At 38.5% G+C, this 26,723-nt stretch overlaps 1 protein-coding gene and 1 long non-coding RNA gene across 8 annotated transcripts in view; one reads left to right on the forward strand and one right to left on the reverse strand.

The window, feature by feature from the left end:
* The window catches only part of Cntnap5a (contactin associated protein-like 5A), a 1,008,100-nt gene that overhangs the window by 265,880 nt on the left and 715,497 nt on the right, over positions 1–26,723 (forward strand). For all 5 annotated transcript variants that reach the window (XR_005492234.2, XR_005492233.2, XM_039090650.2 and 2 more), the window contains exon 3: positions 12,552–12,745. Coding sequence is in view for 3 of the 5 variants with exons in the window: in XM_039090650.2 (XP_038946578.1) it covers positions 12,552–12,745 (194 nt within the window). In the remaining 2 variants the exon portion in view is untranslated. The remainder of the gene's footprint in view (positions 1–12,551; positions 12,746–26,723) is intronic.
* Positions 1–26,723, reverse strand: part of LOC108352511 (uncharacterized) — a 203,153-nt gene that overhangs the window by 64,836 nt on the left and 111,594 nt on the right. The gene's annotated exons all lie outside the window — the stretch shown is intronic.

Genomic DNA, 26,723 nt, shown 5'->3' on the forward strand with positions numbered 1-26,723 from the left:
AGTGCTTGGGACCTTAGAGGTCAGGTGCGGGATTCAGGTAGTCTGGGCTGGGATCCCTGCTTAGTCAAATGTGGGTTACATGAATTTGTATAATCTGCCTGAATTCCCTGGCACCAGGGCTGAGCACTGTTGAGAGAACATCCTTTAACCTATCCTTGGTAGCAGATCTAGGTACTGAAATTTTTTCTGTACTAATATCTAGGTGCACCACATTTTCTGAAGAAAAATGAAGTTAGTTGTCTGGGGACCCATATATTGTTAAATTGTTAATTTGTTAATATGCAGAAAACCCTGGTTAAGTTCCCCACATTAAGTAAAACCAGGCATTGTGAAAATAACCTGTAATTCCAGTATTCTGGAGATGTAAGGAGGAGAATTAGGAGTTCACCATTATCTTCAACTGTATAAGGAATTTGAGGAGAGCCTGAGGTACATGAGATTTGGTCTAAAATAAAGAAAAAATAATTTCAACAGCACAGTATTCATTTAGTGCAGCTTGTAGGGTATTAGAAAAAGACCCAGACACAGTCTTAAAATCATCCTTAGTCTTATATTTTAAGAATATGACTCAATTCTGGATGCCGTACGTATCTAAGGTAAGACTTTTTTTTCTTTTTATTTCCAACTTAAATGATGGCTCAGCAGATCAAGGTACTTATTTCCTAGGTTAGCCTAATTTAGTCCCCAGGACCCACAGGATAGAAGAAGAAAAACAAATATTCCAAATTTTCTCCTGACATTTACTTGTATGCCATGGCACACAGGCATCCAAGGTTAGAGAGACAGACAAGTAGACAGACAGACAGGAATACGTGGACACACACACACACACACACACACACACACACACACACTAGATAGACAAATAAATAAATGTAAGAAAATTTAAAGTTTTCTTGAAATTGAAATTTCTCTTAAATGCTTTTAAGTGTAACCTGCAGGATTGATCAGAATCCTTTAGATTTAAGAATCATTGAAACATCAATCAGAGCTACGAATGACAATGCCTCAGTTAACTTTACTCCTTCTTATATATTTGTGTTTATGGTCACTCAATTTTGCCATTATTCAGAAATAGGAGTAGGTAAGCTCTTACTTTGTCTCATCATTTTCCAAAACATATTTACTGTTTGGCTAAAAAAAAATGTTTGTCATGACAACCACAGACACCCGAAGGTTCGTCTATTAGCAGCAATGCAGGGGAGAGGGCTATCTTTAACAACAGTAAGAAGCCAAGGCAATTATCAACTAGCAAATAGCCCTACATCCTAAGCACTAAAATTGAGCAACTGTTCCATTCTGGCTCATTTTAAAGAGCAATAAAAAAACTGAGGCTGTTTTTTTCTGTCCACTCCAACCCTAAATACAAGGGAAATGTGATTTTCTTCTGACAAGTTTGAAGAAATTAAATGAACTTAAACTAAATATCTCATTCCTTTAGTTTTGCCTCTGTTTCATGTAATTGATATTTTACAAAGGGTACATATTTATTGCTACATTTTATACATTTTACATTTTTCTATGAGCATGCATGGTCTGTGTGTGTGTGTGTGTGTGTGTGTGTGTGTGTGTGTGTCTACATCTGTGTGGGGAGATGCATGTTCATGTATTCAGGTATGCAGAGGAGGACCATGCTTGTGCTTGATTGCTTTTTGTTTTATTTGGATGCAGAATCTCTCACTGACCCAAGTGCTCACTGACCATGTTAGTACAGCTTGACAGTTTGCTTGGGAAGCCCCTGAGCTCTACTCTCTGTGCACTGAGATTACAATTAGGTCACCACATCTGCCCAGGATTTGCATGACTACTGGTATCTATACTCAGGTCTTGCACAACAAGCACATTAATTAATTTTGAACCACACTGTAGAATTGTTTTCTCCTAACTTTATCTTACATGCTAATATTTGTAAAAGAGAAAAAATTCTAAAGAATAAACAAGAAGTCTAGTTGGGGACTGTTGTCAATTAAAAGCAAATTATGAATGTTTGATATTTTTCATTTCAAACTAGTGAACATCACTCGAAAGGGCCAGAGTCATACATTATTTTGCCTGTAATTAATATATTGCTTATTTTATATAGTTTTTTATTATACAGATATACTAAAGAAATATGAAACATGCAAAAACAACAAGTACACAAATCAGCCTGTCTTTAACTATTTAGGAAAACATAATATCATATATTCATTTTCTGTCAAGGTTTAATGGTGGCACTATTTAAAACCACTTTGAATAGTTATCTCTTCAGTACAGCAAAGTCTCTGAAATGAGTAGCTGGAAAGACTGGGCATAATGAATAGTTGCAGAATTCATTTGCATTTCTTTTTTTTTTTTGTCTTCTTTTTTTTTTTTATTTTTTTATTTTTTTATTAACTTGAGTATTTCTTATATACATTTCGAGTGTTATTCCCTTTCCCGGTTTCCGGGCAAACATCCCCCTCCCCCCTCCCCTTCCTTATGGGTGTTCCCCTCCCAACCCTCCCCCCATTGCCGCCCTCCCCCCATAGACTAGTTCACTGGGGGTTCAGTCTTAGCAGGACCCAGGGCTTCCCCTTCCACTGGTGCTCTTACTAGGATATTCATTGCTACCTATGGGGTCAGAGTCCAGGGTCAGTCCATGTATAGTCTTTAGGTAGTGGCTTAGTCCCTGGAAGCTCTGGTTGCTTGGCATTGTTGTACTTTTGGGGTCTCGAGTCCCTTCAAGCTCTTCCAGTTCTTTCTCTGATTCCTTCAATAGGGGACCTATTCTCAGTTCAGTGGTTTGCTGCTGGCATTCGCCTCTATATTTGCTGTATTCTGGCTGTGTCTCTCAGGAGCGATCTACATCCGGCTCCTGTCGGTCTGCACTTCTTTGCTTCATCCATCTTGTCTAATTGGGTGGCTGTATATGTATGGGCCACATGTGGGGCAGGCTCTGAATGGGTGTTCGTTCAGTCTCTGTTTTAATCTTTGCCTCTCCCTTCCCTGCCAAGGGTATTCTTTTTCCTCATTTAAAGAAGGAGTGAAGCATTCACATTTTGATCATCCGTCTTGAGTTTCATTTGTTCTAGGGATCTAGGGTAATTCAAGCATTTGGGCTAATAGCCACTTATCAATGAGTGCATACCATGTATGTCTTTCTGTGATTGGGTTAGCTCACTCAGGATGATATTTTCCAGTTCCAACCATTTGCCTACGAATTTCATAAACTCGTTGTTTTTGATAGCTGAGTAATATTCCATTGTGTAGATGTACCACATTTTCTGTATCCATTCCTCTGTTGAAGGGCATCTGGGTTCTTTCCATTTTCTGGCTATTATAAATAAGGCTGCGATGAACATAGTGGAGCACGTGTCTCTTTTATATGTTGAGGCATCTTTTGGGTATATGCCCAAGAGAGGTATAGCTGGATCCTCAGGCAGTTCAATGTCCAATTTTCTGAGGAACCTCCAGACTGATTTCCAGAATGGTTTTACCAGTCTGCAATCCCACCAACAATGGAGGAGTGTTCCTCTTTCTCCACATCCTCGCCAGCATCTGCTGTCACCTGAGTTTTTGATCTTAGCCAATCGCACTGGTGTGAGGTGAAATCTCAGGGTTGTTTTGATTTGCATTTCCCTTATGACTAAAGATGTTGAACATTTCTTTAGGTGTTTCTCAGCCATTCGGCATTCCTCAGCTGTGAATTCTTTGTTTAGCTCTGAACCCCATTTTTTAATAGGGTTATTTGTTTCCCTGCGGTCTAACTTCTTGAGTTCTTTGTATATTTTGGATATAAGGCCTCTATCTGTTGTAGGATTGGTAAAGATCTTTTCCCAATCTGTTGGTTGCCGTTTTGTCCTAACCACAGTGTCCTTTGCCTTACAGAAGCTTTGCAGTTTTATGAGATCCCATTTGTCGATTCTTGATCTTAGAGCATAAGCCATTGGTGTTTTGTTCAGGAAATTTGTTCCAGTGCCCATGTGTTCCAGATGCTTCCCTAGTTTTTCTTCTATTAGTTTGAGTGGGTCTGGTTTGATGTGGAGGTCCTTGATCCACTTGGACTTAAGCTTTGTACAGGGTGATAAGCATGGATCGATCTGCATTCTTCTACATGTTGCCCTCCAGTTGAACCAGCACCATTTGCTGAAAATGCTATCTTTTTTCCATTTGATGGTTTTGGCTCCTTTGTCAAAAATCAAGTGACCATAGGTGTGTGGGTTCATTTCTGGGTCTTCAATTCTATTCCATTGGTCTATCTGTCTGTCTCTGTACCAATACCATGCAGTTTTTATCACTATTGCTCTGTAATACTGCTTGAGTTCAGGGATAGTGATTCCCCCTGAAGTCCTTTTATTGTTGAGGATAGCTTTAGCTATCCTGGGTTTTTTGTTATTCCAGATGAATTTGCAAATTGTTCTGTCTAACTCTTTGAAGAATTGGATTGGTATTTTGATGGGGATTGCATTGAATCTGTAGATTGCTTTTGGTAAAATGGCCATTTTTACTATATTAATCCTGCCAATCCATGAGCATGGGAGATCTTTCCATCTTCTGAGGTCTTCTTCAATTTCTTTCCTCAGTGTCTTGAAGTTCTTATTGTACAGATCTTTTACTTGCTTGGTTAAAGTCACACCGAGGTACTTTATATTATTTGGGTCTATTATGAAGGGTGTCGTTTCCCTAATTTCTTTCTCGGCTTGTTTCTCTTTTGTATAGAGGAAGGCAACTGATTTATTTGAGTTAATTTTATACCCAGCCACTTTGCTGAAGTTGTTTATCAGCTTTAGTAGTTCTCTGGTGGAACTTTTGGGATCACTTAAATATACTATCATGTCATCTGCAAATAGTGATATTTTGACTTCTTCTTTTCCGATCTGTATCCCTTTGATCTCCTTTTGTTGTCTGATTGCTCTGGCTAGAACTTCAAGAACTATATTGAATAAGTAGGGAGAGAGTGGGCAGCCTTGTCTAGTCCCTGATTTTAGTGGGATTGCTTCAAGTTTCTCTCCATTTAGTTTAATGTTAGCAACTGGTTTGCTGTATATGGCTTTTACTATGTTTAGGTATGGGCCTTGAATTCCTATTCTTTCCAGGACTTTTATCATGAAGGGGTGTTGAATTTTGTCAAATGCTTTCTCAGCATCTAATGAAATGATCATGTGGTTCTGTTCTTTCAGTTTGTTTATATAATGGATCACGTTGATGGTTTTCCGTATATTAAACCATCCCTGCATGCCTGGGATGAAGCCTACTTGATCATGATGGATGATTGTTTTGATGTGCTCTTGAATTCGATTTGCCAGAATTTTATTGAGTATTTTTGCGTCGATATTCATAAGGGAAATTGGTCTGAAGTTCTCTTTCTTTGTTGTGTCTTTGTGTGGTTTAGGTATAAGAGTAATTGTGGCTTCGTAGAAGGAATTCGGTAGGGCTCCATCTGTTTCAATTTTGTGGAATAGTTTGGATAATATTGGTATGAGGTCTTCTATGAAGGTTTGATAGAATTCTGCACTAAACCCGTCTGGACCTGGGCTCTTTTTGGTTGGGAGACCTTTAATGACTGCTTCTATTTCCTTAGGAGTTATGGGGTTGTATAACTGGTTTATCTGTTCCTGATTTAACTTCGATACCTGGTATCTGTCTAGGAAATTGTCCATTTCCTGAAGATTTTCAAATTTTGTTGAATATAGGTTTTTATAGTAAGATCTGATGATTTTTTGAATTTCCTCCGAATCTGTAGTTATGTCTCCCTTTTCATTTCTGATTTTGTTAATTTGGACACACTCTCTGTGTCCTCTCGTTAGTCTGGCTAAGGGTTTATCTATCTTGTTGATTTTCTCAAAGAACCAACTTTTGGTTCTGTTGATTCTTTCTATGGTCCTTTTTGTTTCTACTTGGTTGATTTCAGCTCTGAGTTTGATTATTTCCTGCCTTCTACTCCTCCTGGGTGTATTTGCTTCTTTTTGTTCTAGAGCTTTTAGGTGTGCTGTCAAGCTGCTGACATATGCTCTTTCCTGTTTCTTTCTGCAGGCACTCAGCGCTATGAGTTTTCCTCTTAGCACAGCTTTCATTGTGTCCCATAAGTTTGAGTATGTTGTATCTTCATTTTCATTAAATTCTAAAAAGTTTTTAATTTCTTTCTTTATTTCTTCCTTGACCAGGTTATCATTGAGTAGAGCATTGTTCAATTTCCACGTATATGTGGGCATTCTTCCCTTATTGTTATTGAAGACCAGTTTTAGGCCGTGGTGGTCCGATAGCACGCATGGGATTATTTCTATCTTTCTGTACCTGTTGAGGCCCGTTTTTTGACCAATTATATGGTCAATTTTGGAGAAAGTACCATGAGGAGCTGAGAAGAAGGTATATCCTTTTGCTTTAGGATAGAATGTTCTATAAATATCCGTTAAGTCCATTTGGCTCATGACTTCTCTTAGTCTGTCTACATCACTGTTTAATTTCTGTTTCCATGATCTGTCCATTGATGAGAGTGGGGTGTTGAAATCTCCCACTATTATTGTGTGAGGTGCAATGTGTGTTTTGAGCTTTAGTAAGGTTTCTTTTACGTATGTAGGTGCCCTTGTATTTGGGGCATAGATATTTAGGATTGAGAGTTCATCTTGGTTGATTTTTCCTTTGATGAATATGAAGTGTCCTTCCTTATCTTTTTTGATGACTTTTAGTTGGAAATTGATTTTATTTGATATTAGAATGGCTACTCCAGCTTGCTTCTTCTGACCATTTGCTTGGAAAGTTGTTTTCCAGCCTTTCACTCTGAGGTAGTGTCTGTCTTTGTCTCTGAGGTGTGTTTCCTGTAGGCAGCAGAATGCAGGGTCCTCGTTGCGTATCCAGTTTGTTAATCTATGTCTTTTTATTGGGGAGTTGAGGCCATTGATATTGAGAGATATTAAGGAATAGTGATTATTGCTTCCCGTTATATTCATATTTGGATGTGAGGTTATGTTTGTGTGCTTTCATTCTCTTTGTTTTGTTGCCAAGACGATTAGTTTCTTGCTTCTTCTAGGGTATAGCTTGCCTCCTTATGTTGGGCTTTACCATTTATTATCCTTTGTATTGCTGGATTTGTAGAAAGATATTGTGTAAATTTGGTTTTGTCATGGAATATCTTGGTTTCTCCATCAATGTTAATTGAGAGTTTTGCTGGATACAGTAACCTGGGCTGGCATTTGTGTTCTCTTAGTGTCTGTATGACATCAGTCCAGGATCTTCTGGCCTTCATAGTTTCTGGCGAGAAGTCTGGTGTGATTCTGATAGGTCTCCCTTTATATGTTACTTGACCTTTTTCCCTTACTGCTTTTAATATTCTTTCTTTATTTTGTGCGTTTGGTGTTTTGACAATTATGTGACGGGAGGTGTTTCTTTTCTGGTCCAATCTATTTGGAGTTCTGTAGGCTTCTTGTATGTCTATGGGTATCTCTTTTTTTAGGTTAGGGAAGTTTTCTTCTATGATTTTGTTGAAGATATTTACTGGTCCTTTGAGCTGGGAGTCTTCACTCTCTTCTATACCTATTATCCTTAGGTTTGATCTTCTCATTGAGTCCTGGATTTTCTGTATGTTTTGGACCAGTAGCTTTTTCCGCTTTACATTATCTTTGACAGTTGAGTCAATGATTTCTATGGAATCTTCTGCTCCTGAGATTCTCTCTTCCATCTCTTTTATTCTGTTGGTGAAGCTTGTATCTACAGCTCCTTGTCTCTTCTTTTGGTTTTCTATATCCAGGGTTGTTTCCATGTGTTCTTTCTTGATTGCTTCTATTTCCATTTTTAATTCCTTCAACTGTTTGATTGTGTTTTCCTGGAATTCTTTCAGGGATTTTTGCGATTCCTCTCTGTAGGCTTTTACTGTTTATTAATGTTTTCCTGTGCTTCCCTAAGTGTGTTCATGTCTTTCTTGAAGTCCTCCAGCATCATGATCAAATATGATTTTGAAACTAGATCTTGCTTTTCTGGTGTGTTTGGATATTCCATGTTTGTTTTGGTGGGAGAATTGGGCTCCGATGATGGCATGTAGTCTTGGTTTCTGTTGCTTGGGTTCCTGCGCTTGCCTCTCGCCATCAGATTATCTCTAGTGTTACTTTGTTCTGCTGTTTCTGACAGTGGCTAGACTGTCCTATAAGCCTGTGTGTCAGGAGTGCTGTAGACCTGTTTTCCTCTCTTTCAGTCAGTTATGGGGACAGAGTGTTCTGCTTTCGGGCGTGTGGTTTTTCCTCTCTACAGGTCTTCAGCTGTTCCTGTGGGCCTGTGTCTTGAGTTCACCAGGCAGCTTTCTTGCAGCAGAAAAGTTGGTCTTACCTGTGGTCCCGAGGCTCAAGTTCGCTCGTGGGGTGTTGCCCACGGGCTCTCTGCAGCGGCAGCAACCAGGAAGACCTGTGCCGCCCCTTCCGGGAGCTTCAGTGCACCAGGGTTCCAGATGGTCTTTGGCTTTTTCCTCTGGCGTCCGAGATGTGTGTGCAGGGAGCAGTCTCTTCTGGTTTCCCAGGCTTGTCCGCCTCTCTGAAGGTTTAGCTCTCCCCCCCACGGGATTTGGGTGCAGAGAACTGTTTATCCGGTCTGTTTCCTTCAGGGTCCGGCGGGGTCCTGCAGCTCCTGGGCCCTCCCCCACGGGAGCCCAGAGGCCTTATACAGTTTCCTCTTGGGCCAGGGATGTGGGCAGGGGTGAGCAGTGTTGGTGGTCTCTTCCGCTCTGCAGCCTCAGGAGTGCCCACCTGACCAGGCGGTTGGGTTTCTCTCTCACCGGGTCTGGGAGCAGAGAGCTGCTGCGGGCCGGGATCCGCGGGTGGGGGACTTCCGGTAAACACAGAACGTGCTGGGTCCTAGAGAAATTCTGCTTCCGTGTGTCCCAAGCTCACCAGGCAGCTTTCTTGCAGCAGAAAATTTGGTCTTACCTGTAGTCCCGAGGCTCAGGTTTGCTCGTGGGGTGCTGCCCAGGGGCTCTCTCGCATTTCTTAGGAAATAAAATCAGCACCTCTTTCAGTTTTGATGAGTTAGCAGAGAGGTAGGAGCAGTGTTTGGGATTTTTGAGTGTGTTGAGGAAGATAATAAGAACAGTGTATTTCTGAAGCTGAAATCTCAAGATACTAAAATACTTTCTTCCATGACTATTAATCTTTATTGAATTTGATTTTCTTTGTTATAAACCAAGAAATACATCTATCATATACTGTATTTGATCAAACCTACCCCTTCCCCTCCAATTCCTCTTCTATGCCCCCTACTACTTATCCCTCCTACCTTTATATGTTTTACATGTTGTGTTGTTGCTCTTATTATTGTATATGGATATTTTTTAAACCCACTAAGCTTAATTAGTAACTTAATGTTATTTGTATGAGCGTGACTATAAGTCTGTCTACTATGCATGTCCATTCTCAGGCTTGCATCCCTGAAGTAACCTGGTGCTTTCTCTCATGGAAGCTATCAGTTGCTCCTGATCAGATTCCCTGTTTATGCTGAGATTTTATCTGTCTTGAACTTATAGCTGCTGTGAGTTCATTAGTGAACAGTCATACCTGGCAAATACTATTTCACCACAGACATTGACTACCCCTAGCACTTAAATCCTTTTTATACCCTCTTTTTAAAAGATGCCAGAGTCAAGGGGAAAGAAATTTTATACAACTAGCCATTTTAGAGCTGAGCAATCCACAATCTGTGTTCTCTGCACGTAGAACAGTTGTGAGTCTCTGTATCAATCTCCATGTACTGATTAAAAAAAAAGCTTTTTCGATGTGGATTCAGAAATGTACTGATTTATGTGATTTATGTGCATAATGATAATATTTTAGAGGGCAATTTATTACTAGGTTCACTTAGCAGAGTAATAGTATTAGGCTCTCTCCTATGGCCTATGATTGAGGCAACCATGGGTTACTGTCCCAGTTAAGAGTAGCAGTCATGAGTTACATCCTGTAGTTCAGGATTTAAAGCCTGACCATGGGTTTTGAAACAGTTAACAGAACTAGCCTTGGGTTAAGTCTTGTGGAACAGGACTTATGTCTAGTAAGAAAATGGTTTGTTATTCCCATGACTTTAATGCCATTACTATAACAGTGGTCATGAATTGTCAAGGCCATGTTTATTGTAGCTTATATGATTCACAGCTAGTTATGATTGATGACTACCTTTTTTCTATAGTAGACTTTATAGCACTTCCAGCATTGTGAATGCTAGTCCATATGGATGAAGCTTCAAAATCAATTCAAGTTTGATTTCTCCATGTCACGTGACTCAAGTATATTGAGTGTTCTACAAGAGTGTCTTGCCTTCAAGATCTGGAAAGCAACAAAGAGCAATGCCAATAGCTGTAGTTTTTTAGTGAAATATAGTATCCCATTGAACAAACTGATCAGCAGTTAACATATGCCTAGTACTTATCTTTTTATTTGAATATCTGTAGTATGCTGAGAAACATTTCTCTCATTTACATGTGTGTATGTGTCTGTCTATATTGTAGAAGCTTCAACAGTAATAGTTTTGAAAAGTGTTTTAAAAAGTTCATCATGCTTTTCTATATCCCTCTACATTACCTTCTGCCACCCCACTGAACGCTTCCTGTTTGATATCTCTAGTTCTTTTTTAATACACCCTGCATTCTAACTGTGTGAATGTGTGTGAGGTGTGTGTGGGTGTGGGTGTGGGTGTGGGTATATTCATGGAAAACAACTTACTAAAATTAGATCCCTCTTTCTCTCAGGATTTAAGACAGGTGGTCAGGTTTAGGAGCAACCCTTTTTCAAAACACATCTCCTCAGCCTGAAATTTTATGGTATTTAGACACATTCTTTTTCTGTTATAAAATAATTTCAAGGAGCTGGAATTCTCTGAACTGTGTTTAAAAGTGTATGGAAGTACATAATGTGGCAGACCCCCAACCTCTGTCCAAGTAATCGTTCTAGCATCATCTAGGTCTCATTTACTATATCTGCTACAGGAAAGTGAAAACTGGAGGAAAGGAAGCTATCAAAATCTATTTACAGCTTTTAGTCTTGAGTACTTAGTCTTGTAGTCATAGCTGTAATACTATCTGAAATACAATAAAATATAATAAAAATATAATAAAAGAAAAAATCAGTCACTTCTACACACACACACACACACACACACACACACACACACACACAGACAGACACATGTGCAGACCTCTTACTATAGTAAGAATGTAGAATCAATGTACCACAGTACCTACCTTGTTTGTAGCATACCAACAACTAAGGAGAATGCATTTTAGCGTACATGACGATCATGGATCTTTTGTTCCTGTTTTGAATCTTTTTTAGTTGGTGGAAATAAAAAAAAGCTCATCAAATAAGAATGCTAGAGACTAGCTGATGTTCAAAGACCGTCCCCATGTCCTACATATGTCTTAAGATCTTCCACCAGTTCCAGTATCAATATATTTAGTCTTATACACTGAGTCACTGTACATTAAGAACCAGGATGCAGAAAGTCTATGAGCTAAGCTTGGGTCGGAATGAATATGTATTAGGAACCAGAATGTAGAAAATTCTTCAGCTATCTAGCAGATGTCTGAATAAATGTGCTTTCATTTGTTAGAAGGTAAACTAAAGCATCAAGTGAATGAGTATGCAAGTTTAAAGAATTAAAAAAGGTGAGTTGAACTCTCCCCTCCTGTTCTGTGCAAAAAGAGAAGGAAAAAGGTTGATTTTCACCAACCACTCTGCAATGCCCCTCACTCCAGGTTCCAAAGGACTTCAGAATTCAGCTGTCAGTGAAAATTTATACTGATTTATTTTTCTTAATTCAGATGGAGACAAAAACCTTGAGGCTACCAATTCTGAGAAAATGAATATTTACCAACAATGTACAAATTTCATGAATTATCTAGTAGGTGAATAGCTGTTACAAAGTCCTTGTGAGTCTTGGTAGAGCAGATTACACATGAAATTTGCCAGGCTTCTTCATGAACTGTGGCTATTCATATACCATTCCTTCCTCTGTGTCCTATGTGTGGGTGATTGCAAAACTGTCTGCTTTCCAAGTTGCCGGGCAATCTGTCCTTTCCAGGTTATACTGACTTTAGGATTCAGCTTTACTGTCTCTGTCCTTGAAAAGCATTTTGGAGCACTGCCCCTTTGATAGTATTGGAAATTTTGTCTTTCTCCTGTGGAGGTTCTTTCCATCATTATTTTGAATCTTCAATTCCCTTGCATCCAAAATTTTCCACTTTGAGAGTAAAGGTTAAATGAACAAATGATGCTCATTGAAGGCTCAATGAATGTCTTTTTTCAGCTTTATATCCACAGTGAGATGTAAGTCGCCTAGTAGGTTCAAGTACTGATTAGGATAGAGGAAAGAAGTAGTGAAAGAAAGAACAATGGAAGAAGGAAAGAAGGAGAAAAGAAGAAGGTGGCATCATAAACACAGTACTTTCCATGAGCCTGGTACCTTAGAATACAACATAGAAAATTGGTTCTGATAATACTAGGAGTTTAAGTTCAGAGAAAGAAACTGTGTTTGACTGCTGAACATAATTTCATTGATCTTTGACCCAGGAAATGGTTACTTTCTAAGGCATTATTACCAGTCTCTCTTTCATTCTGTTCCAGGAACTGGTGGTTGGTCCCCAGTAGATTCGAATGCCCAACAATGGCTCCAGATTGACCTTGGAAACAGAGTGGAGATTACAGCTGTAGCCACACAGGGAAGATATGGGAGCTCTGACTGGGTGACAAGCTATCGCCTGATGTTCAGCGACACAGGGCACAACTGGCAACATTACACTCAAGAAGACAGCATCTGGGTAGGGAATACTTTTCTCTTCCAGTAAATAAAGATGAGGTGTGTTAATGCTAACTAGTGAGTGTCTCTGCCATCATGCAGACTCAAACTTTGAGTGCATAATCACTGTCCTGTGTCTACTCAGAAATACTGAAACAATTACAGCTGTAATTGTTGTACCCTGATTACAGTGTAGGTCTATCTCAAGTGAAATTAGAGTATTAGTATGTTTCAGTTTTTCTAGCAATTTCAATGACTTTAAGACAAAATTTATTATATCATCCATAAAACTAGAAAACATGGTGAAAAGATCTGTAAGACTGTGCAACTGACTATCTTGCTTTGTTTTGGCCCTTGTGCTGAAGTAAAATTCTGCTAATATAACCATTACTAGTAAGAACTTTCTTATGGTTCAAGGTTACCATCTATTGTGGTAGAGAAATTACAGATGTGGGAGCTTGATATGTCTGGTCAAATGGCATCCATAATCAGGAGTAATGAATGCCATGCTAGTGCCCATCCTGCTTTCTCCAGGATCCTAACCATGGAATGTTGCCACCCATAGTGAGCTAGTAATTCTATCTATATTAGGACAATCAAGTAGTTCCCTAAAGACATGCTTAGATGTTCAGTTCTCAAATTTTTTTTCAGATTTTGTCAAATTAGAAATTAACATTTACCATCATAATGGCTGAGGATATTTCTGAATATATATATATATACATATATATATATATATACACACATACATATATATATATATATATATATATATATATATATATATATATATATATGTCACCGGTTCAAGTTTTCTGAGTATGTGATTATGCCTGAGGAATATATATCCTTCTCTGAGTATGCTAAACACCTACTATTCAAGGTTCAAAAAACATTAAAATATAGAAAAATAGTCAAGTTAAGATTTGTAAGTAACTGTAAGTAACTGTCAGTTAGGGAGGAAATCACATACTCTAAATTGTAAAAGAGTACTTTCTTTCCCATTGAAACCATACACTTGTGAACCTCTTTAAGTACAAGCTATCAGGAAACCAAAAAGGAAAAGAATGAAGGGATAAGAGGCACATGGTGATGCTAGCTGCAGAAGTCTCTAGAGGCTGGAGATTAGGGCTTGAATACATGGTTCAACAGGCACAGTGCTTACCATCAAAGGACAAGAACTAGAGTTCAGATCCCTGGAACCCACAGAAAGGTCAGGAGATATGATGGCATCTCTAGAGTCCCTCAGAGAAACTACCCAAGTACATAATGAGTGATAGAGACAAAACACCTGAAGACAATTTTATGCAACCACAAACAAGGGCACACATGCATGAGGATGCACAAATATATGAAATTACATGTACATATAAAGAAAAAGAAACAATACTTTATATAAAGTAACAAACAAATGCTGGTTTTTTCATTTAGAAGAAAAAAATCATAAATTTCTTCTCAAAGAACATAAAATGTGAAGACATGGTGATCCATATCTTTCCTCCTCAGAGAAGTTTTGACTGCAGCCTTGACTTCAGTTACTACATCTTTCTATACTAGACTAACTGTACTAAAAAGAATGTGTTTTAGCTTCACTGATATTTACTGCTGATTCACTATCTGGATCTTAGAAATGAGATAATTATTCCAGTTAGTTAGCAAACATGAACTATTTTCATCTTTACTTGAGTCATTTATAACATTTACTGTAATATTTTGACTGGGCAGGGCTTTTTGATGAGTCCTAAATTGTCATTGAAAAGATTGTGTGGGGTTGGGGATTTAGCTCAGTGGTAGAGCAACTGCCTAGGAAGCGCAAGGCCCTGGGTTCGGTCCCCAGCTCCGAAAAAAAGAACCAAAAAAAAAAAAAAAAAAAGAAAAGAAAAGAAAAGATTGTGTGATATGGTTCCTGCCCCTGTAACAGAGTGAGCAGGGCATGGGTATCTATGTGGGAGGCTTGTACACACACACACACACACACACACACATATAGATATAGATATAGATATAGATATAGATGTAGATATAGATATAGATATAGATATATAAAACATGTACACAATTGAGTACTGCTCAGCTATGAAAAACACTAACTTCATGAAATTCTTAGGCAAATGGATTGAACTAGAAAATATCATCCTTAGTGAGATAACTCAATAAAAGAAAAATACGTGTGATACGTACTCAATGATAAGTGGATATTAGTCCAAAAGTACGAGTTACCCAAGATACAGTCCACAGACCACATGAAGCTCAAGAAGAATAACCAAAGTAGGGATGCTTACTCTTTCTTAAAAGAGGGAACAAAAATATTCAAAGGAGGGTATATGGAGGCAAAGTTTGGAGCAAAGACTGAAGAAATGACCATTCAGAGCCTGCCCCATATGTGGCCAATATACAGCCACCAAAACTAGATAATATTGAGGAAGCTAAGAAGTGCATGCTGACAGGAGCCTGATATAGCTGTCTCTTGACAAATACAGCCAAAGCATGTCAGATACAGAGGCAAATGCTTGCAGCAAACCAGTGAACTGAGAGCTGGACTCCCTTTGATGGAATTAGAGAGAGTTCAAGGGACTTGCAACGCCATGTGAACAGCAATACCAACCAACCAGGGCTTCCAGGGACTAAACCACTACCCAAAGACTATACATGGATGACCATGGCTCCAGCTGCATAAGTAGTAGAGGATGGCCTTGTTTAGCACCAATGGAAGGAAAAGCCCTTGGTCCTGCCAAGGCTGGACCCCCCTGTATAAGGGAAGTTCAGGGTAGGGATGCTGGAAGGTGTGGGTAGATGGGTGGGGGAATACCCTATAGAACAAGGGGATAGGGATGTGATGGGCAGCTTATGTCCTGGAAACCAGGAAAGAGAATATCATTTGAAATGTAAATCAAAAATTAAATAATAGAAAAAAACAAACAAACAAAAAATATGATAAATGCTGAGACCGTTAGGACAATGCTCAAGACCATGTGGAAAAAGCCTCTGAACACGTGAGTTCCAAATATATAAATAGGATTTCTCAACTATGCAAAATATATGATACAATATTAATCATATGAGGATCTTCATGGGCCTAAAAGAATAGAGACAGCAGCAGTATGAGCCAGCTTGTCAGAAATATACAAAGGCAGGCAGATACAAAGGCTAGTAAATTCCTGACTTCAAAGTCAGCCTGGGACAAAGAAAATTTAGGTCCTGATGTAATCAGAGTGGTGATCTCAGAAACAGATCCTAGCCAGTTCGATTACTGTCTTTCCTTACAGCAACAGGCAAATCCCTTGAATTCATTTGTGATGTTAAGAAAAATGAGCTTGCTCTCTCTTTTCGTAGGAGTCAAGGCTAATGGCAAATTTTCTCACTGGTAGAATAATAAAAAGAGACTGGGGCTAACCATTGAATTGATATGTAAATGTGCTTTGTTTTGAAGAGCTTGGCTTTCTGATGATCAACAAAGAAAGCTGTGTCAAACAGAACACAGACTGTTAGCTTGCACCCTATTATTTAACTTCAAGTCATTTCATCTGCTGTTCCCAAACTCCACTTCCTCAGAACCTCTCACCAAGCTGAGGCTGGTGTTTGGCAGCTTTTTATTTTGAAAATAATCTTAGAAGGCTCTTCTATCTCATTTCTCAATATTGAAATACACATCAATTTTTACAGATTTGTGCTTGTTTTGTTGTTCAGTTTGGAGTGAAAAATAAGCACTCTTACTACCCTGGGAACAATTAAATTTTTTATGTTTACTTTAGGGGTAAAAATGGATGTGAGATCATTTATTTCCTCTCAAGTTTTACATCAGAATTGGTTGTTTTGAGACAGAGATGAGGTTTTAAGTTATTTCGTTTCCATGGTTTAAAAAATGATCCAAATTTCATTTTCTTCAGATCTAAATGCCCTTCTCTAAAGCCTTTCTCCCACTCAGGAAACTTTTTAAGGAGGCCTGTCTCTGTGCTTGGGGAACAGTTGGCAAGGGACTCTAAATCTTGCTTGTTGTGATAGGTTACTTAAGTTTCAAGTGTTTTTTTTTTCAAGAGTTTATATTTGTTTCTTTGTTTGTTTTTCCTTTCAAGGCAAGGAAAATGAAGCCCCCCCCCCACTCTTCTACATTTATGGAAAATGAAGCTTTTACAAAATGGACTGATTTTAGGGTGTTTAGAAAAAGAACTGTGGGATTGTCAAGGTTCTTAGAACTGCAGGTTGATTTGGAAGACTGTTGTCACCCTATCTCATCAACCCTTAACAGCCTTGACAATGACCAGGCACCATTAGCACCCTTAGACAAAATTAAGTTTTATTTCTAAGTTTTTATTTTATTTTATTTTATGTTCACTTCTGGGAAAGAACCTTTAAAAGAGAACTTTTCAATAGACAGGACAAGATCCTGGTCTGCTGCAAATCCAATTTGGAGAGTTCTTCATCTGTCACTGAGTAGATCATTCATGAACCAATTCATGAATGATCCACTGAGCAGCCACTTAGCAATGCATCATAATTTATTTAAAAGCTGAGCTCCTGGCCACTAATTGATCAGTGAAGGTATTTCAGGGACAGATTTAACAACAAATTTTAGATACCTTGTGAATCTATACTCTCTCTAAATTGTGGTATAGACATATCAGAAAGATGTAAAGATTAACATTCTAACTCTGAGCAGCAGCTTGGGCCAGAGCAGTTTGCTTTATGCATGTTGGTAGGATGCATTTGTAAATTACATAATAAGCTGTACTCTTCATTTTGTGTGATTATTAGACCCCAAGTAATCAGGCCAGAGTGCAGTGCCTTTACTCACTGAGCCATCTGAGTTCATTATTTAGGTCAGCAGGGAGGCAGGACAGATAAACCACCCAACTCTCATGTTTGCTTATACTCATCCATCAAAACTTACAAAAAATGTTTCTATGATCCAAACCATGTCTCTTCTACTTGGTCCATGAAAGACCACCTTGCATTTGATGTAGGTTACTTTTTCTAAGAGGGTAGAGCTCTATTCATTCTTTACAGGATAACATGAAGACTGTTGCCAGAAGTAAGTAAATAACATGGGCAAGATTCCTGGGGGAAAACAGTAACGTGTAGAATCACATCCGTGAGGAAACAAGGAAGCTTGCAGGGCAATTTCTATGAACTGATAATCCTAGCTCATAATACAACCTCCCAAAGTTCAAAGTGATTTCCTTTGGTTATCTGTCCCCTGGACATGAACGTCTGTGTAGCACATGTCGTTTAACCAGAGCTACAGATGCAATGAGAACTCTGATAAGATTATGAGCACATCATTTTATCTCTTATTGATGCCTAATAGGTTTATTCTATTTTACAGAAGACAATAAGATTTCAAATATTTAAGAAACCTGGGCTCTATTACAGGGACAGAGCCAGTTTACAAAATCAGCTCTTCCTGTAAATGATGTTTAAATACAAGCCACCGGGTAATATCTTGGCCTAAAAGCAATAAGTTAGGAACTGATGCCCTCTGATTATGGAGATGAAGCAGCCCTCACCAAGATTTCAGAAAATAATGCTCAGCTAAAGCAAAGCAGAAACTCAGTCCTCCTTGGAAATTCTGGTATGGGGTGATTTGTGGGAAGTTGTGATGGACACAGGGTTGCAAAATCTGTGTTCCCACTCACCTTCCTAACAGCAGGGACGGTATGAAGAACAGTCTATCAATCTTGTAGACATGTACCCATGAGGAATTGTATTCCAAAGTAAATACAATAGTGTGACCCAGAGTAAATGTGCTCCTTTACATTGTTTCTTGTTAGCTATTTTGGCACAGTAGCCAGGAAAGACAGAAATATACCGGTCTTTCACTTTCCTCTGAGTACCTTGCATCTTCTTCAGATTCGTTTTGCATTTCTTGTTTACTGAAACCATAATGCTTTATACTAACACATCCTTCAGACTCTGCACTGTGGATTTCTCTGGTTTCGGTCACTTTTTAGATTCTGCGTATGAGGCTTGTGTTGTCTACCGAGCATTTTCCTTACTCGAAAGTCAATTGAAACACTTCCCCAATTTCACCCTTGAACAGCTCCCAAATTTTCTTGGCAGGTTGATTGGCTCTCCTATCTTCGTAATTTATACCCATTTATTCTGCAATTTTTTCCTAGCATATCCTCAGTGTTGATCACTGTTTGATATACTATTTAAACTTACCAATTTCAGAAAATAATTTCAGAGAAAGAAGCTCAATACTATAGACATATATCTTTTAAGTACTCATGTTATGCCTAGTAGCAGGCTACATGAACAGAGAGTTAAAGATGTACTCTCTTCCTCTCCTGTACATCCAGAATCATTAAGAGACTAAAACATGGCTCCTATATACCACGGCCTGAATTCTAATTTGGCTAGGAGTATGTGCTACACATTTCTGTGCACTCTGAAAATAAAACCATATGTTGTGTGTTCTGTTCTGTCACTTTCTCACTTAGTCCCTTGGGACAGATCCACTCAGTGAAACTTGAGATAGGCTTGGAGCCAGCAAGACCTAGTGATCCTCCTGCCTCAATCCCTGATAGCCCTGGGTATACAGGTAGGCCAAGGGTCAAACCTAGCTTTTTTATAAAATTTTTTTAGGAGAGTTCAAGGGATGGATTCCTAGATATAGACCTTAATGCTTATATAGTGATTATTCTTAGCCACTGCTCCAACTTCATAATCTTTGCTTTACCACCTTTAATATAAAGTAATGAGACTACATAGAACAACACACCATCAAAGAAATTTGCTAGAATTTTTGTTGCTTTGAACACCGTGTTTTATTCATTAGTGCCTGCCTGGGGCCTCCAGAGAACCAGGACTAAAATACCATGGCTGATGACTGCCTGGATTTTAAAGATATTTCTCTGATTTGTTTTCTCACACATATACACTTGGAAGTATACATTATGCATGCTAACTTTTCAGTTATACACTATTTAAAGACCAAAGTGGAAGGATAAAGAATACTAAGTGTTTCCCAAAAGGACTAAGGAACTATATCATTTTTGTTTATTTAATATTATGTTTAATATATGTTTGTATATAAGCATATATATTAATTAAAGCTATGATACTAGAAATGGCAATACATACCCACAAATAAAACTCATATTCTAACTCAAAATTTTTTGAATTTAGAAAAACTAGTAAGTTGTTGGTCAGGGGAGTCCAGGAGACCCAAAGCAATATAGACTAGCATTGTTATCTTTGGTATAGCAAAGGAAGGTTCAACTCCATTGCCAAAGACACCACACACTTTGTACATAGGTTTGTAGGAATCAGTGTAGTTTTCAGCTGGACGAAACCCTGAGGATTAATGGTAATAGTATTGAAAGGAGGCATGAAAACTGCCACAGAGCAAAGTAGTCTGTAGTCAAGCTATAACACCTACATACCACAATAATGACCAATCGTGCAAGAAATTCCTGAAGGTCCAGGACCAGTATTTATGTCCTAGGAGTAACTAACTGCAGCATGGACTTGGACCTAAGGGCTCAATAAGAGGCAATACAGATCTGTTACTGCATACCTAGTCAACTACCCAAGGCTGCTGAGGTCATAGGGCCTATAGGAAAATATCCTGTAGCCATTATCTTAAAACACTATAATCTTTAATCCATTGTGAATTTTTATCTTCATTCCCAAAGATACAAGTATCTCTTAAACCTCATTTAAGAAGATTCTTTTCTTAATAGCAGACAGAAACTACTACAGAAACCATGACTGGAGAAAATGAAGGACCATGAGATGCCTGTCCCCAACTAATACCTTCATAACACAACCTACAACACCTAAGGCTCAAGGACTATTGCAGATGGGTAGAAATACTGTATTAACAAGATGACCTGGACATCTTCTGTGAGCTAGTCTTCTCTAAAACGAACAAGAAAATTAAAAGTAGGGGCTGGGGTTAGGGATAAGGGGTGGATCTGGATGGAACCAGAGGATAAGTGGGAGGAAAATATAATCAAGACACATCCTATGAAATTCTCTGAGTGAATAAACGTATGTAAATACATATATACATATGCATGTCTTTTTCAGGAAACCCCCCAAAAAACTAATACAACCTATTTTAAATAGAAATAAATGAATAACTCTGCACATTTAGTATGTCAACTTAACAGGGTCCACCAATTCAAAGATCAATTCCCGCTGTGAAGCAGGCATGATTTTAGCTGTGCCACTGGATAGAAATGTAATCTGTCCTGACTTAGCACATCATTGACATCAGCCATGGCAAGGCAAGTGTAGACATCCTTGCCTCCTGACCCCCAGCCTTCATTCCTCCACACTTCTTGCTTAGAGAAGGTGGCTGCAGATTACCTTGCTTGGGGTGGTAGGCAGTCCCTGGAAAGGAGTCTTAACTTCCCATTGATCCAGCTTTAAATCGCCAAGTATAGACTTCTGAAGCTCAGTGTTCTCAATGAGATACCCCAGTGGCTGTCTAGCCTTTGCTGACCTGAAACCTGAAGGAACCCTGCTGAAAAAGGAGGGAGAACCAAATATCTTAATGAACAACTGGTTCTTGCCCCAACCTCAGCAGGCTTCTCTCTAGCCCTCCGGCTTTATACTAATCTTAAAACTTCCTGACTAATGCCCATCTGTTTTTCTTTTTAATGTGAGCATTAACTGTGATGTTTCAGGGCACTTCTCTATGTGGGGTTTAGCCTTTTCAGGAAGCTAATGCTTTCTCACATTGACTCAGAAGGCATTTACACACATTCCATGGACAGGAAGTAAATATGTGGTCTTCAGGGTTAATATTCATATGGACACTTTCTATGAAAGAGCAGATAATGACAATCCCAAATTTGGGGGTATTTATAGTGGGATGTGACCCAGAAGCTGATATAAAAGGACTGGGGCAATTTCCTTAAAATTACTTCCTCTAAATCCAGTTATGAAATTACTCTTGTTTTCAAACTATTCCATGTTTCACAGAAATTTCAGTTCATAATATTTTCAATATATATGAACAATTAGATTCTGAAGACTTTCTCCTTAGAGTAGAAGAAATCAGAGGTGATATTTCAATTTTAGCATATTTTTTCTTCTCTAAATTTACTGAATTAAATTAAGTATAGTGTCTGAGAGAGATATATTATAGTATATACTATAGTATCTGATAGTATAGTATACTATAGATCTGATAGAGAGTTATTTTTAATTGCCTCTTTTGCTTTACTGAGGTGTGTGTGAGTGTGTGTGTGTGTGTGTGTGTGCTGATGTGCACCCACATGTGTGTGCTTGCATGTGGAAGCCAGCCCTAAAATTTAGGTTTTCTTCCTCCAGGTAATTTTGGAGACAGTTTTTCTCAGCAGCCTGGATGCCTTGAATTGGTTTCTGTTGAAGGACCTGCAGATCCCAGGAATCCAGTTGTCTGTACTTGTCAAACGCTTGCATTACAATTGCACACTCTCACATCCAAATTTCACTTTGGTTCTGGGGCTAGGACTCATCTTCATTTTGCATACTGAGCACTTTATAAACTAAGCCATCTCCACCCTCATTATTGAGCTTTTTATACTGTACATGCAATTTGTGTTTCATCTTTAAGCTGTTGTTTTCTTCTATATTTTGTCTCAGCTTTGAAGTTAAAATAATCTCTGGCTCTGATAGATAACTAAATCCCTAGGAAGCTTAGCTCTCTCTCTTGGAAAAGCACGTGTAATGAGGATGCTGACCTCATATGACCTGTTAAAAGGTTTCAAAAATGAGCATGCCTCAAAATGCCCCACAGGGCTGGTTAAGGTACAGTGTGAAGAACTCTGCTTGAAGAACATCTGACCCAGGTCAGAATTGGGTTAAGAATTTAAATTTCTAAAAAGATATCAAGTGATTGTGGAGCATTGGCTATGTCCTCCCTTTGTGAAGCACTATGTAAGTGTATGGATTCACATACTTAATGGGGTTGACCAGAGCTAAAGTGGTGAAAACTATGACTATTATTGAAGCCAGTATTTGGCATCCACTTAGTGCAGGTAACCAGAGGACACCTATTAGTCTCAGTTTCTTTAATTTGAGCTTAGTATACAAAAGAAAGAACAAGGCTAAAGTGTCAGCAGTTTGTTTGTTTGTTTGTTTGTTTGTTTGTTTATTTTGCATAAACTGAAATCTCAGTGGGACAGATAATCTCTTCTTGGGTTGTGGGTAGAGTTACCCAGGCAAGCTCATTAAAGTCAATTAGCTCAGAGTCCTTGCATCTATAGAAGAGTCTGGGGTTATACAGATGCTTGAAGTAAAGAACTCTAAGGCAAAATCGGAAACCCCAGGTTTTTAGTAGGTCTGTAGTCAAACGCATAGCTTCCAACCCTGGAAAGGGCTCCTGGAAACGAAGACTCTCTGGCTTTTAAAAAGGAAAAAAAGCTCAAAGGATACTGATCTTCAATAAGATTGTTAAGCTCATTATCACAATAGCAGCCAGTGCTAAGGAGAGAATTGTGATATAAAAACCACAAGGCAAAATTGCTCTTAAGGAAGAGTTTATTGTTTTTGACTCAATGTGAGCTAAACAAAGAGGAATAATGAAAAGTTGATGGATGCAGAGTAATAATAAAACTGGACCAACCCCACAGGCAAAATATTGAGTGTGCAGAGTTTATTTGTTTCATGTCTATGCCCAGTTATAATGCTTCACATGGAGAAAATCCTTCCCTCTGTCTGAGACTACACAGATACTTTCCACATTGTTCTGAGACACAGCAAAATGCCAAATGGAACCACAACAATATCATACATCCGGAACTTGTCTTGAAAATAATTATTATACTCTATAACCTGAGACTGAATCAGGAATTGAGGTATAACCTGTAAATCAAGGTAGCAGTGAATTCTTTCTTCATAGGTATTGCAGAGAAGAGCTCACCACAGAAGAAGAGAAGGCTCATCAGTTAGGAACTCACAGACCAGACCTGATCTGGCACTGCCTTTTCCCCTTCCTCTCCTCTCACCCTCCCATGTCCCTCTAACCCTCTACCTACTGTGATTATTTTGTTCCCCCATCTAAGAAGTACTGAAGCATCCACACTTCGGTAATCCTTCTTGAGCTTCATATGGTCTGTGAGTTATATTCAAGTCAAGCATTGGGAGGCCTGTGAAGGCTCAATGCCCCCAGCATAGGGGAATGCTAGTGTGGTGAGGCAGTAGTAGGGGGTAAAGTGGAACACCTTCATAGAAGGAAGGTACATGGGATAGCAGGTTTGTGAAGGGGAAACATAGAAGGGAGATACCATTTGAAATGTAAATAAATAAAATAACCAATAAAAAATTAAAAAAAAAACTCACAGTACTAAGCTCACTTCAGTTCTCATCATCCATGTATGGATAGTCACAACCACTTGTAACTCCAGCTCTAGTGGATCCAATACCTATGTTTGTGAGAATGGAAGAAGGTTCACACATAGGGCTCATGTGGCTCTTGGTGTATAAAAAGCAAGAACATGTGCTGCACCAACACTAAGGCTAGAGTTCAAATACCAGCACTCACATAAACTGCCAGTTGTGGCCACACACATTTGTATACACAGATCTGTGCAGGACAGAGATAGCAAGATCACTGAACTTACTGTTTGCCAGCAGGCTCATGTTTCAATCAGAAACAGTTTCCCAAGAAAGTAAATCAGAGAATGGCAGAGCAGAATACTTTGACCTTTTCTGGACTCTGCACAAACGCACAGAGATAGATGTACCCACACTACATGTGCACTCATGCTCCCAAACCAAGAATCAAAGAGGTTTGACTTGCGCAATAGAAAAACTACACATAGTATAAAAGATATCCCAAGCCGCATTAGGGCAAGATAACAGGAAATCTGTGTTTAAGAGAGCTCTACCTAGAAGTCAGGATCTGAGTGCACTTTCTATTAAGATAGCTTTCCCCACACTTGGAAACCCTAAGGTTGCATTGCTAGTTCGGATGTACACATACAAGCGACTGCATGTCCAGAGACTCATAGCTGAAGATCAACAACCCTGTCAAGCAAGTACAGCACAGCCTCTCTCCCTGAGCAGGAAGAGCTTAATCAGTTTTCCCTGTGTATTCTGCTTCTGTTTTACGGCCAGGCAGTGTAGTCACAGCTCGAATGTCTTCTTTATGCACCTACTTCATCCCACAAATATGTTATCTTATGGGTGTTCTCTTTTGAGGTGGATTTGTCACTAAATTTCTGAAACAAATAAATGACAACTCAATAAATGGTTTTGTCACTTCTGTGCAATGCATAAAAAATTATCATGTAAGAAAATTGAAGATCAAGTGTGGTTGGGGAGAGATTTTAAGAATAGAGTCAGAGTACTCAAAAGTTTGACTTACAAAATCAGTGTAAGTGTTTATGACCAGTTTTTTTCTGGAACCTGAAGAATGCAAGATGGCCGTATTTATATGTGAAGGTGAATGAAAAAAAATTCTACTTTCAGGATGTGACCCTAGTATCTAAGCAAGAGTTGATAGATTATATATGTATGTCTGTGTGTGTTTGTGTGTGTGTGTGTGTATAAATATGCATGTGCACATAGAAATGTACATATTATTATTCAAATACTTATTTATATGTAAACCTTTGAACTAAATGTATTTGTGTTTTAGAGTTAATTTTATTTATATGTATAAAATGCATTTAAATAAATATGTACTATACATACAGATAAACTTGAATCTTAGCATGCTGGAATTATTTTGAAGTGTAAATTTTAATCATCTAATTTTTAAAAAATTGTGATTGTTATTAAAATACTAGAAAATGAGTACATATACTTTGTGTTAAAAGTTAAAGTTTGAAATTGTGTGTCTTATGTAAATTGTGCCAAATTAGTGTAAGGTTGTATTAGCAAGAACCAGTATCACCACAGTGGAAAATGTTAAAGACATGGAACAGTGATTTATTCCTCCCATCTAAGCACCACTGCCCATTAGTAACAGTTCTAAGCCCTGATATGAAAAAAACAATGAGGTAGCTTGTCCCTAATATTGCAGTGGCAATAACATAACTTTTTCCTTGGCTTAGTTACTTCTTCAGCTGTGATAAAGTAAATTGACAACAGAACTTACAGGATACAGGATCTTTTTTTGTCTCTGCAGTTATAGGATGATATAGTTCATCATTGTAAGGAAGACATGATGACAGCATTGCAGCTGCTTGCATTACATCCCTGGTTAGGGAACAAAGACTGAAGAGGTGAACTGGAAAACCTCAAGGCTTATCCCATTGAGCTCTTTTTTTCCCATGAGGGTTAACCTCAATCTTCCTAAACAGTACTGTAAGCTAAGGTCCAAGAGTTCAATCACAGATACTACAGAGGATAGTTTACATTAAAAATATACCATTTAGTCTGGAGAAATGGCTCAGAGGTTAAGATCACTGTCTGCTCTTCTAGAGGTCCTGAGTTTAATTCCAGCCAACACATGGTAGCTCACAACCTGTAAGGAGATCAGGTGCTCCCTTTTGTTGTGCAGTTACTTATGCAAACAGAACTCTGCATGTATAATACACAAATAAATATTAAAGAAAACTATAACAGTCAATAAAGTACATGATAAGTTTCTGAATTAATTCTTTTCCAGATGAAGCATAAGCTAATAAATATGTACACTGGTTGGTCTGCAATGAATCATAGACATTATTTGGTGGGAGTTTTAGTTTAAGTGCCTGTAACTGCTGATACAAGTCTGTTTGACGGTGCATGGAAGAAGGCAAGGCAGAGGAAAACCTCACCATAGTTTCTCAGGTGTTGTCCATCTGAATTATTTTGAGACAGAGTCTCTCATTGTCTTGGTACTCATCAATTAGGCCAACTTGAAAGTAAGCCCTTGAAATATGCCTTTATAAGTGTGCACTACTTATATGCTGATTTTTAAAAAGAGACTCTGGAGACTGAACTCACATCCTTATTTGTCTAAGAAAAGAATTTACTAACTGAACCCCAGTATACAAGTAGGTTTTGATTATTTGTTTTGGTTGGCTGTTATCCCTTCTCTTTTGTCACCAAGCCCATTAGAATCAAGTGTATTT

This window comes from Rattus norvegicus, chromosome 13 (genome assembly GCF_036323735.1).
Source record: "Rattus norvegicus strain BN/NHsdMcwi chromosome 13, GRCr8, whole genome shotgun sequence".
Classification (NCBI taxonomy): Eukaryota; Metazoa; Chordata; class Mammalia; order Rodentia; family Muridae; genus Rattus; species Rattus norvegicus.